This window comes from Chrysemys picta, chromosome 4, assembly GCF_011386835.1.
Source record: "Chrysemys picta bellii isolate R12L10 chromosome 4, ASM1138683v2, whole genome shotgun sequence".
Taxonomy (NCBI): domain Eukaryota; kingdom Metazoa; phylum Chordata; order Testudines; family Emydidae; genus Chrysemys; species Chrysemys picta.
Window position 1 is genome coordinate 43414550 of NC_088794.1, and position 13798 is coordinate 43428347.

At 38.5% G+C, this 13798-nt stretch overlaps 1 protein-coding gene across 48 annotated transcripts in view; it reads left to right on the top strand.

Moving 5' to 3' along the window:
* The window catches only part of SOX6 (SRY-box transcription factor 6), a 456705-nt gene that overhangs the window by 249601 nt on the left and 193306 nt on the right, over nt 1-13798 (top strand). For 46 of the 48 annotated variants that reach the window (XM_065594763.1, XM_065594780.1, XM_065594788.1 and 43 more), the window contains one exon: nt 4103-4192. The exons of the other annotated variants lie outside the window; for them this stretch is intronic. In XM_065594763.1, the coding sequence (XP_065450835.1) occupies nt 4103-4192 (90 nt within the window). The remainder of the gene's footprint in view (nt 1-4102; nt 4193-13798) is intronic. 48 annotated transcript variants of the gene reach the window in all.

The following is a 13798-nucleotide window of genomic DNA, read 5'->3' on the forward strand; positions in this document are numbered from 1 at the left end:
GAGAGAGGGGCATACAGACTGACCCTTCTTTTATTCATCTTCATACTCAATGGAATTCTTGAGAAATATGTTTCTATGCTTGTATATATTCATACATGTGTTTGCACAACTACATGCTTCAAGGGTGAATTTCTTCTCAGCTCTGATGAGATTATTTAATTGTCTCTTGAGTCTGTTATTTGTTGCATCCTAAGCTTTTGTTGTTGTGGTGGTTTTGTATCAATTGAGAGACAGCATTCTGGTTAAAAGTCATTAACCTACATTAAACATCAAAATAAAGTCAAAAGGCTCTTCTTTTGCATGGATGAAGGCCTGAAATTTTGCCAGGAGAGCAAGAGAGAGACATCTTTTTAAACTGATGATATCACAAAAAAGGACAAATTATAATGTTCTATTGGTAATTGATGGTTATTTGTTGATTCTTCTATTACTTCTATTACTAGGCCAAAACTCATAAAAGTAATGCATGCTTGTAATTGTTAAAATTGAATGATTTGTTTTATTGTATAACAAGTATTTTAACAGTGTCTTCTGCAACTTAAAGCTTCTTAAATTGTCTTTTACGGAAAGAGATAATTAGTAAATAAATTGGCGTTTCTACTGAAATACTATTTCAAAAATATTAACAAGCTATGTTGTCTTTTGAAGGAGGCTTGCATGGCATAAACATGTTGCAATTAAAACCTTGATCTTTTGATGGTTGTAATTTGGTTTACATGAACCTGCTTTTTTCACATATGGAAAGTTAATATGCATGTTAGCGTGAAACACTTTTGCATCTTAAAAATTTCATCAGACAGATTACCTTCTTTTCCTCCTTTAACCCTCTCCACAAAACACACCTCTCTTGTGATTCCTTCCAATGCTGATCTCCTCTATGACCATCCCCTTTGTGTTGGGACACAGTGTTATCCCCTATGTTGTAAGGTAGGTACAAATCCTGCTCTTCTTACTCGTGTGAGTACTCCTAGCAGGACTGCCTGCATGGTGATGTGAGACAGGATTTGGCCTTTAATTTGCAAGTAATTCACGGCAGAGACCTTGAGACGAATTCTGCCTTCATTTAAACCCAAATAACTCTTGGTAAATCAGTGGGATTGAATTAGTGTAAATATGGTCAGAAATTGGCACCTTATTATGTGTTTGTAAAGCACTGTTTATGCCTAAAACAGCCTCTATTAATAAAATATCAATTATTGGCCTGATACGGAGAGGTAATAAGAACAAATTTTGAAAGAGAAAGTAATTAAGGATATAGAGGTGAATGGTAATTGGGATAAAATACAACACGGTTTTACAAAAAATAGATTGTGCCAGACCAACCTGATCTCCTTCATTGAGAAGATAACTGATTTTTTACACAGAGGAAATGCAGTAGATTTAAGCTACCTAGATTTCAGTGAGGCACTTGATACAGTTCCACATGAGAAGTTATTAGTTAAATTGGAGAAGATGCGGATTAATATGAGAATTGAAAGGTGGATAAGGGACTGGTTAAAGGGGAGACTACAAAGGGTCATACTGAAAAGTGAATGGTCAGCTGGAGGGAGGTTACTAGTGGAGTTCCTCAAGAATCGCTCTTGGGACCAATCTGTTTTAACATTTTTATTACTCACCTTGGCACAGAAAGTGGGAGTGTGCTAATAAAATTTGCAGATGACACAAAGTTGGGAGGAATTGCCCGTACAGAGGATGACCAGAATATCATACAAGATGATCTGTATGACCTTGTAAACTGGAATAATAGAAATGGGATGAAATTTAATAGTGCAAAGTGCAAGGTCATGCATTTAGGGACTAGCAACAAGAATTTTTGCTATAAGCTAGGGATGTATCAACTGGAAGTGATAGAGGAGGAGAACGACCTGAGTGTATCAGTTGATGACAGGATGACTATGAGCCACCAATGTGGTGCTGTTGTGAAAAAGGATAATGCAGTCCTAGAATGCCTCAGGCGAGGTATTTCCAGCAGAGACAGGGAAGTATTAGTACCATTATACAAGGCACTGGTGAGTCCTCATCTGGAATACTGTGTTCAGTTCTGGTCTCCCTTGTTTAAGAAAGATTCATTCAAACTGTAACAGGTTCAGAGAAGGGATACTAAGATGATCAGAGGAATGGAAAACCTATCTTATGAGAGGAGACTCAAATATTTTGTTTTGTTTAGCCTAACCAAATGAAGGCTGAGGGGAGATAAGATTGCTCTTTATAAATACATCAGAGGGATAAATGTCAGGGAGGGAGAAGATTTATTTAAGTTACGCGCCAATGTGGATATAAGAACAAATGGATATAAACTGGTCCTCAACAAGTTTAGGCTTGAAATTAGATGAAGGTTTCTAACCATCAGAGGAGTGAAGATCTGGAACAGCCTTCCACGGGGAGCAGTGGGGGCAAAAAAAACCCCTAGCTGGCTTCAAGACTGAGCTTGATAAGTTTATGGAGGGGATGGTATGATGAGACTGTCTACAATGGCATGTAGCTGATCTGTGAGTGCTATTAGTAAATATCCCCAATGGTTGGTGATGGGACACTAGCTGTGGAGGGCTCTGGGTTACTACAGAGAATTCTTTATCAGGTGTCTGGCTGGTGGGTCTTCCTACATGCTCAGGGTCCAACTGATGGCCATATTTGGGGATGGGAAGGGACCCTGGGTTTTTTTGCTTTCCTCTGCAGCATGGGGCACAGGTTACTTGTAGGTTTAAATTAATATAAACTATTGTAAATGGTGGATCTTTAACTTGGAGTCTTTAAATCATGATTTGAGGACTTCAGTAACTCAGCCAGAGGTTATGGGTCTATCACAGGAGTGAATGGGGGAAGTTCTGTGGCATGCAATAGGCAGATCAGTCTAGATGATCATGATGGTCCCTTCTCACCTTAATGTCTGTGAGTTTATAGGTGCTGAGGTGCTAAGCCCACTCATCTCCCATTGAATTCAGTGGAAACTAAGAGTGCTGAGCACTCCCATGAGGTACTAAGGTCCCGATTTATCAAGATGCTTAACAAGTGTCTAACTTTAAGCATGTAAGTAGCTTCATTTAAGTCAGTGGGACTACTTAGATGCTTAAATACCTTGCTGAATTGGGGCCAAGTGCTTCTTGGGACCAGGTCCTATAATTGTAATGGAAGTTAATCATATGCACTGTTGAGAATAGACCCTACAAAGTTTAATGGAGATTCCATTGCCATTATAAACAGAGAAGGGGAGAGGGAAATATTCAGCGATATATAAAGTTCTTTCACTGAGTGTTTATAAACCTTGAATAGATGTTAGAGGAGGAAGACTCCAGATCATGACACCAATCATATGAGTTACCCATTCCCTGTCTTAAAATCACCTTTTACAATTTATTTTTGGAAGGTTAAATTCTGTAAGTTCTATTAAGGGACTTAAAAAGAGCTTTTGATTTAACTGAGGATTATGTTATGCTCCATGTTAAATTTTTAATGAAAGTAAGGTCTGATCCTGCAGGACTTGTTGAGGCCAGATTCTCACTACATCTTCAGTGCAGTAACTTCAGTGAGAGTTTTGCCTGAATAAGGATTGGGCTCAAGGTTTGGATTGCAATATGACCGTCAGAACTTAAATGCCAATCTTCTTATTGTTGCATAGCTTACTGGGAAAAAATGCTGATCGTGTGAACATAAGAAATGTAGAATTTTTGTGAATTCCATGAAGACATTATAGGAATAACTTTTGCATTGACATGAGTAAAAAAATGTGTTTGTCATGAACACAGTGAGCCAAATTTCCAAAATCTAAATCTTCAACTATATTTTTGAATGTGCAATCATTTTCAAATGCAAAAGGTAAAATTTGTACATGGAGTGGCAATCTATATATGTAAATTGGTATGCATATATTCTGAACCAAGTTCTGCTCTCATTTAGATCCTTGTAAATCCTTGTAAAACTCCATTACCCTCAATGGAGTTACACAGGGTTTACATTGAAGTAGATGAAAGACCATTTGGCCTCAAGTTCATTCCCCTTTGAAAATCTGGTTCAGACAGATCAGGTAGTATGGTTTTGGAGAGCTAAAGGAGACACTTCCTAATCTATAAAGTTGTATTAAGTATTTTTTTTTCCTTTTTAATAGACTCATCTTGCATGGAAAAACTACTTTCTAAAGACTGGAAGGAGAAAATGGAAAGACTAAATACAAGTGAACTCCTTGGAGAAATTAAAGGTATAATATATTAAATATTTAAACATGGACATAATATTTTAGTCACTGAACAGAAGCAAATGTACATTTAATGCATGAACCAGTCATTGATCCACATTCAAAACTCCCACTGACTTTAATGGGACTGTGGGCATGGAATGATGCAAAGTTCAGGTGTTCTATTCTATTTTCTCTAGTGTTTCAAGTATATAATGGAAATAAAATGAATAAATTAACATCATTTTTCTTTGGAACTCTTTCCAACCAACTCAAGCTATTTATTTAGAATGACAGGTATGTTTGAAAAACAAAGACTTTTTTATGTTTAAAACTTAGTTACAAGCAGGGTTAAGAATATTTCCCTCTCATTTCAATTTTATTACAAACTTTAAATGTATTATATTAGTTCTCTTATATTGGTTAAATATCTCAATCTCCGGATACCAAAAGAAAAAGACTGTGGGTTAGGAGTAATTCCCAAATCATGTATCTTTGTATAGGTAGTATGTGGGGTACTCTTATCGATTGTGATGGGATGTCACATTTTGATTATTTTTTTTTAACCCTGTGCTTCAAATGTCCAATTTGAAGCATGCTAGTTTTTTTTTTTTTTTTTTTTTTACAATTGAATTATCCTTGGAGTTGAAAGAGAGACCCTGGGTGTGAAATCCTGGTACCACTGAAGTTGATCGGCGTTTTGCCATGTGTATAGCCTGTGGTTCCAGCAGGTCCCAAAAAATTTGCGGCACTTGGGATCTAATCCGTGTGGGAGGCTGTTGCTAATAAAAAAATAATTTGAAGCTCATTCAGTGACAGGATCCTTAAGGTGTTTCTCTCCCTACCCTTTGATTCTTCCATGGGTTTCCTATTGGAAGGAAATTCAGGCTGTTATTGTTTGGATAGCAAATTGGAAAGATAGCTTAGCTATTTTACACTATTTATGAGATGTATTGAACAGTTGTATTTCTGTTGATTGCTATGGTCTTATTAAATGACCACTGTAAATACATGGAAACAAGGATTTGTTTGTCATATTAACGATGTCCTTGCTAATGTTATAACAAAAAGAAAGACTATCTGAAGAAAATTGATGCTTGTGATTTTGCATTTCCACCAAGAAAATGTCCTGAATTATGTTGCGTTTACTATAGATATAAACAAGATGAAGGTTGGCCCGTTTTAATAAATAATTTATAATCAGTTCTGTCAGCTGATACCATGTCAAAACCTAATTGTTTTAATATGTTTCCTTTGATTAGATTTCTCCTGTATAGTTATGACACTGCAACATATTAGGTAGGAAAGTATTGATGACTGAAATAAAACACACAGTTTTACCAAAATATGCTATGCTCTGCCTGCAATAAACAAAAGGCAGCAAAAACTGGTCATTGAAAATGCTAATCTATTTAAAACCATGTTGTCTGCTGATAACATGGAAAGACTTGGACATTAATTGCACATTATGACTACCCAAATCTCTAAATAGAAGCTCCTCGAATGCCAATAGTAAATCAGAATTAAAACAGGTTGGGTCTCTGGCAATGATGGATAACATATTCCTCATTATTTTACATGAGTGAGTTTTTTTGCATATAAAGCCTTTTGATATACTTCCGAGTGTTATTCAGTTTCCGGTTGAGACATTTAAAGTTTGACTTCTTATAAGGTCTGTTTTCACTGAAGAGTTAACACAGGCTCTTACTCAGATATTGTCCTCAAACTTTGTTCTGTCCACCCACATGCTCCCTGAGTTTGGTAGTGCTTTCATCCCAGCATAGCTGGCTTATCTAGGACTGGAAGCTAAAACCCAAGAGAGGCTTTCACTTGGGTTGGTAAGCCATCCGCTTTGCAGTGAAAATGCAAGTTAAACCATTTGAGTGCTGATACCTTCCCACCTGCCATGTGCCCAGAAAGACAGAGAAGTCCTTCCACAATTTGGTGACACACATGGGTGTGTCAGCACCAGTGAGGACACAGTAACCTGGGTATGGCTTTGCAGAATGACTACACTAGCTGCTCAGACCTGGGTGCCAATTGCTCAAGTTAACTTTGCAGTGAAAACATACCCATAGGGCCGTTTTCTGCCTCATTCTTGTAGTTCTCAGTTTTTGCTTTGGCCCTCTGGTTAACAGGTTGTGTGCACATTATAAAAATGTAAGTAATATCCAGTTTGGGGCCTCTTTTTGCTGCCCAAATGGTGTAAAGTGGCTTTAATATAAATGAGAATTAAGTCCTTAGTGTTTTATTTCTGCCTCAAGGAGAGTTTTAGATTATTACATGTGTTTTATCCTGTGGGGTGAGCATAGCCAAAGGTAAGAGCAAGAAGGAAATTTTGAGTGATGTGAATTGAGATTTAGCAACGTGCCACCCTCCCACTGAAACTTTATTCTTCTCTCCCACTGAGGCCCTGAGTTGGCCAGAAGTGTTTGTTAGAGAATGATACCCCTCCAGAATAGTGAGCCCCTAATCTAGGGAACCAGATTTTATTCTCCCTGCAGTGCCAATTAATCCCTGGGCTGGCTGTGCTTGGTGGCAGGGCGCTTTGGTACACAGCTCTTTTCACTCTTCCTTCAGAGGCTCCACATTGCTTCTGATGAGGTGAGGTAGACATTACTTCTCAGAAGCCAGCCAACAGCTATGGCCTTGGCTACACTTGCAGCTGTACAGCGCTGTGAGGTAAACCTGTCTTCGTACAGCTGAGTAGGGAAAGCGTTGCAGTCTGTCCACACTGACAGCTGCCAGTGCAGTGGTGTGGCCACACTTGCAACATTTGCAGCTGTGTTGGGAGTGGTGCATTATGGGCAGCTATCCCAGCATTCATGTGGCTGCAACGTGCTTTTCAAAATGGGGGTGGTGGTGGAGTGTGATAGGGAGTGTGGCGGGAGAGAGAGTGCTTTTTGGAGCATGTCAGCTCTCTATTTTGCAAGTTCCGAACTCCCGGCCCCTGCTCATTCAATTCACTCACTCAAAGCAAACAGCAAACTGTTTGCTTTTTCTCTGTAGTACGGGCTTTGAAACCGGCACTTCCGCATTCCTGCAGCTGGTCACAACAATGGAGAGGATTGGTCACTTGACAAGGTGATCAATACAGCGCTGCAGGTTGATTCCTGGTACACACTCACAGGGGAGAGTCGTAGCCACTCCGCTGTATCTCTTATGCTTCTCAGGGAGGTGGAGTACCTGCAGCAGTGTACCCAGGGAGATACAGCCCTGCAAGTTCCCTTTCAGTGTGGACGGGGAGTGAGTTACAGTGCTGGAGGAGGATTTACAGTGCTGTAACTCACAAGTGTAGCCAAGGCCTTCGTCTTTGCTGACTAGATGAGTCTCGGGAGAGTGACATGAACTGCTTCTGTCATCACAGGGTTGATTGCACTTTAATAGAGCCTTTTCTCCAGTGGTCACTAAATGGTTTACAAACATTAATGAAGCCTCTTAAGACCACTGTGAGGAAGGGAAACTTTAGTATTAGTGAGTAAACCATGGTAATGAAAGATGAAGTGATGTACCAAAGTCAAACAGTGAGTCGATAGCAGAGTCAGGGATAGAACCCAAGGGTCTTGCTCTAACCCTTAGTAACTCCTTAGAGCTCCTTGCTCTAACCACAGATGACTTTTCCTTAGTGGTCCTTTCCTCTGCTGTGTTCCTAGCTACTGTTAGCTGACATCCATTCAGGCTATTGGGAGTCACACATCTAAATCCTTGCTACTGTAATTGCATTTGAAACGTTCTCCCTTTTCCCAAAGAGACAGGTAAAAGTTCAATGAGAATGCACAGGGATACCCAGAAAACTACAGCTATAATGCTGAGCAGTTCTGTAGTGCTTTGAAATCTATGGAGTAATCACCACCATTACACAGAAGGGGAAACTGAGGCACAGAAAGAGGCAGTGTCTTGCCCCAAAATAGGTCAGTGGCAGAGCTGAAACTAGAACTCAGATCTGTTGATTCCCAGTCCAGTGCCCTTTCCACTGTCTCCAAGGTGGTAACGTATAGCTTTCTTTAAACATATGTAGCTTGGAGTCATAATGGCGTATTAACATGGATTAGCATTTGTGGGCCTTAAGAAGTGTGTTCTGAGAGGATACTGAATGAAGACATTCTAGGCATAGGGGAGTGTGAAATAAGACAGGAAAATGAGAGTGTAAGATGGTTTCAAATCCACCTGTAATCAACCAAGCTTTAAATTGTTTTTGGAATGTTCAAAGCTCTAGATTTCCATGATCATGGGGTTCATTTTCCCAGGGCTGAAGGGATTTCAGGTCGGGTGGTTGCCACTGCTAAGAACTACTTTTGAAAACTTACCCCTGTGCTTGCTTGCAATGAATTCTAAGGGCGTTTTAACTGGTTGATACTTTTGGCTTTTGTGCAGCTGCTTCCTTCTTTTATATTACTGAGAGTTCAACGTGAACTGATGCAGTAAAAAAAAAAACAATTTTAGGTCATTAGCGAAAAAATCGTGATTATTAGACACAGAGGTGTGGTCCAGTGAGGAGCAGCTCTTTGCACTGACTGTTACTGGGAGTTGTTTACTTTAGATAGAAGGCGTTGTTCTTGTTAAGGATAACCTGAGCGCATACTCTCCCTCTGTGTCTGCACAAGTGCCCTTCCACTCAGAGCCTGTGGGAAGGAGCTTCAGTTAGGCAGGGCACACCCTTCCCCCCAAAAAAAATGCATTAAAGCTTTTTGTACTAATAGCACAAACTCTTTCTGTGCATGATTGTGAAACACACAGATGATAAAAGAGAAGACAAATAATTGTGTGATAGAGACAAAATAAATAAAATCGTGTTTTCTTGCCTTACTTTTATATACGTATAATTAATTATAATAGTGGTTTTTTTAATCAAGGTCTGATTAGAAACTATATCCATTTGTTAACAGAATGCAAAGCATTCTGTCTAGGTAACAGACAATGACACATTTTTTTATTTCTCATAAGTGGAATTGTTCATGTTCCCAGTTACTCCTGTATGCTGTACTTGATGTGTGAAACCACTTAGTTTACATCTTTTTAATTAGAATTTCAGTTATTGATAAAGGGCCAAATTCTCCTCGGAGTTCCAGCAGAACAATCCCATTGATTTCAGTGGGGTTGCATGAGTACAGCTGAGAGGAGCATTTGGCAGAATACTTTGTAGCTACTTTGTCGTGGTTAAATAATTCGTCATGATCATTTGATATGTTTACTGAAACACGCAGGGTAGATTTTAAAAGGTCCACGAAACAGATGAGCTGAGCAAAATGATCTGCTTACCTGGGGGGAAAATACCCTCATATTTGCATGTGCAAATTGCATGTCCAACAGCCCAACCTGTATATGCAGATGTTTTGAATAAACAAAGTGGGTTCAGATTCAGCTCTTACTTTACGGAGGTTTGGATGCAAGGGATCCAACCCCCTATGTATGCTGTATTGTTGCTTAGGCTTCTAGTTTTTCTTTACTGACCACAACTAGGCAGAGTAGCATCATTTATCACTATAAAGAGTCTGTTTTAAGTTTTCTGTTTCTGTTCCAAACATAAATCTCTGGAATAGTCTTACATGCATCATGCAGTTGTCTATTGAAATAGCCTGCAATGGTCTTTTTCAGCATGCAGGGTCTTTGAAGATCAAATAAAGGCCAGTCTTTAAGTTACTTAAGCAATGACATTATTGCAAAAGGGTCAGAATTGTTCTAGCAATCTTATATATGAGTGACTCCTGGGTTAACTGTGTTACAAGTTTGTGCTATGACTTCCATTGCCAGCATTTATAACCTGAACTATCTATATTTATAGGCATTGTGACTTAAATGTCACATGGTGGCTTTGTACAGTACACTCTATTTTTAGGATGGACAGTGACTGATGCCCATAGTTTTATCCAATACTGAAGTCTATTTGCATTGTATGTTTCTCTCGCTTATATGTAGCCTTTTATATCCTATACTCTATTAAATCAGTTACAGTTGGAGCCTATTGACTCCCAAATATAAGCCTAAAGCTGTTGTTTCACATAGTACTTATTAATAAAATGGTCTGAAAATGGTTGGATAAGAGGGAGGCATGTCCCTGTTTCCTATGGAGACTTTAAGTTTAATAAAGCAAACCCACTTCACTCATTTTCTCAGTATTAGATACACTGAATATATTGTTAGAGCTTCTTCATGTAGGTGACTGGTGTTCTTCATTGAATAGCTGGAAAAAGCTACATTTTCTGTGTATATTAGCTGGTGGAGGAGAACAGTGAGGCGCAACAGTTAGCATTTTGTGATTATCAATTACACATTTATGGACTAGGCTCAGAGCCAGCTCTTCGTGAATGAGTCTGTGTGAACATTATGAATACTATGTGGTTACAAGTATAATAGGTTAGATTCTTTTCAGTAACAGGTAGGATAATTGTTATTTGCATGCATTTAATACAAAATCTCCTTTCTCTTTTAGTGCAGTTGATAAAACAATGCTGAAATATAGAAACATAGATAAATTTTCAGGGGCTTGGGTTACATGGCACAGAGTGTAGAGGATCATTTTGTGTAAAATAAGGCTCCTGATAGTATCATGTTACCCTACTTTACTGGGTTTGTAGTAATTATTTCTCAATTATTATTGTATAAGATCCTCTTTTGCAAACAATAAGTGTTTACAGCAGCTGGCTTTATATATATATATATATATATATATATATATATATATATATATATATATATATATAAGACATTATATGTCTTATATCACAGAAGCACCCATAGGTTTTTAATTATGCCACTTTGTATGGCTGTAGACATTTCAAAGCTCCCCTTTGTGCTCTCTATTATAAACATCTTTTATTTCTTTTGAAGTCTGCATGATATACATACTAGCAATTAAAAACCCAGCTCAGGGTTGGAGACACAAGGTCTTCGTAATTAAAACTCAAACAAAAGCTACAAGCGAAAAACCCACTCTATGATTAAGGTCTGAAGTGTTATGATACATTAGAATCTATGTTAACTGCTAGGATTTAAAAAATCAATACACAGGAAAAGAGATCAGTTGGTTCCAATTAGGGAAATCAATGATAACATTCCCTTCCTCCTCCCCAACAACCTCCCCAAAACACCTTAAGTTAGTAACTGGCCTGATTAGAAATATACCACAGGCTGTAAAGTTTTCTGGTAATATATTTATTATAGTGACCCAATGAAATAATGTTTAACTTTATCTTGTACCAATCTAAATCTTAAGTATACTTTGATTTTACCACTTCTTTAGACATAGTCATTTTGCATGGTGTGTCACAGTAACTGCCTTTCTGGGCCTAAACTGATGCTATAAAATAAATTATACCTTAACATTATGTAATTGTGGTAATATTTCACAAATAAATCCAAAATTTACCCCTTAGATAGTCTTTATTCTGGGTATGCTTGGTAAAAAAGAAGGTAAATTGACTCAGAAATAAAGAGTAAGTTGCACAATAGTAACTTGTGGCACCTTAGAGACTAACAAATTTATTAGAGCATAAGCTTTCGTGGGCTACATCCGAAGAAGTGGGTTGTAGCCCACGAAAGCTTATGCTCTAATAAATGTGTTAGTCTCTAAGGTGCCACAAGTACTCCTGTTCTTTTTGAGGATACAGACTAACACGGCTGCTACTCTGAAACTTGCACAATAGTTGCATTTACTATGGCCTGTTTTATCTTTTTTTTTATAGTTAAGATACACTTCTATAATTAGTAAGGCCAAAAGAGTTGATTCTGATCTCTCTTAAATTGGTGGAAATCCATATATTGTCACGCAATACCTTAATTTTTGTAGATACACGATAGCCCTGATCCTGCAATTAATTATGCACGTGTTTAGCTACACACTGTGGGTAGTTCCATTGACATCAGTGGCACTGCTTACAGTGCATAGTGTTAAGTGTATCCATACTTCTTTGCAAGACTGGGGGACATAATTTGCAACAAAGAAAATTCACACATTTTTGCTACTCTGACCATTAGGGCATGGAATCATGTTTCAATAGCACTTATCACAATCACACCAGCTTCTAATATTAAAATGTTAAGTCTATTCATATGTATATTTCTTAAGACTTTACAACTATAAATTACATTGTAATAAACCTTTCATGTAAATCAAATTATACACATCTAGATTGACTAGCACATTTTATAAATAAGTCAATGTCTTTACATACAATGGTGCTGGAGTACACAGTGCAACAATATGTTTTTACCTTGGTGGGATACAAACGTAGGCCCCATGCGTACAGTATGAAGTGTGTCTACTGTGCCCGTATGGAGCCCCATTCAAGTCAGTGGGGCTCCACGTGGCATACCAGCCCACTGACATGCTATGCTGTGCTGGAGTGGGGCCAAGGATACGTGTTAAGACTTCAATGCCACCCAGTAATGAAAAAATCTTTAAAAAAGCTGTACAATTATTGGAAAAATAAAATATATTGTGATCTCCTTTAACTTAATGCATTTTTCAGTAATAGATATAGTAGCTTTGTTTAAATTTTATTTTCAAGTGCCAGTAAGCAGGTTTGAAAATAACTTTGAAAAAGTATAAATAAGTTTTATTTCCTCCCCTCTTCTCCTCCGCTCCTCCCTCCCCCAGGTGGTTTGCAATTTACTTTAGTCAGCAGTTTTTCTGTTTTTTTTTTAGATTTATATTTTAATATTCCTAAAATTGATATTTATTCATTTTAATAACTGAGGTCTCCAAATGAGCAACATTCTCATTTAAGTCAGAGAGAATTTTGCTTCATTGAGGACTGTGGAACTTGGAACTTAAGGTCTACTTTTGCTGAAGTCAGTGCAGAGCTGCTTTTGACTCAAGCCCCCATCCTGCAAACACTGATGCACATACTCTACACACAGAAGAACTTCCACTGAAGTCAAGTGTACCACCCAGTAGGAAAATTTATGCACCTGCATAAGAATTTGCAGCATTGAGACCTTCACTTGTAGCAGGATTGGGCCCTAATTTGATAGAGTTCTATCATGGTTTGATGGCTTTGGTATTGTCACTGAGTGCAGACGTAGGGCTAAATTCTGGTATGGTGCTGCACATAGACACCTGTCTGAAAACTAATGCACAACACTGAGAGCTCAGAATGGAAATTGCTTGCCCAGTTTGAGCTCATTGACAACACATGGAGAGGCCTCTCTATAGTCCTTTTGTGACAGGAGCTACAAAGGTATTGCAAGGTCCAGGTGTCAGATAGTGTGGTTTGCATGCTTTTGTTTGTGTGTCTCAGGATCTAGCAAGAGTCCATCTGCACAAACTACTCATATTCTCGGCAAATACAATCTTTAGCCCTGATTCAGGGAAGCGCTTGCTCATGTGTGTAAGTCTTAATGACTACCGTGGGGTTTAAGGTCCCTTCCTCAATAGGGAATCTTTCCAGAAAGGAGGCCTGTATGTGTGTGTGTTCTGCAAGGGGCCCTAGCATGCATCAACACTGCAGGTCAGTGGCTGGGCCACCTGGGGTACATTTATATGGCAAACAGAGCCACACAGCAGTGATTCTCAGAGCCTGGGTCTACATCCTTGGGCTTGTGGGTGCTAAAAACAGCAGCGTAGATGTTGTGGTTCAGGTGGAGCTTGGGTTCTGGAACATCTACAGCAATATTTTTAGTGCTGTAGCA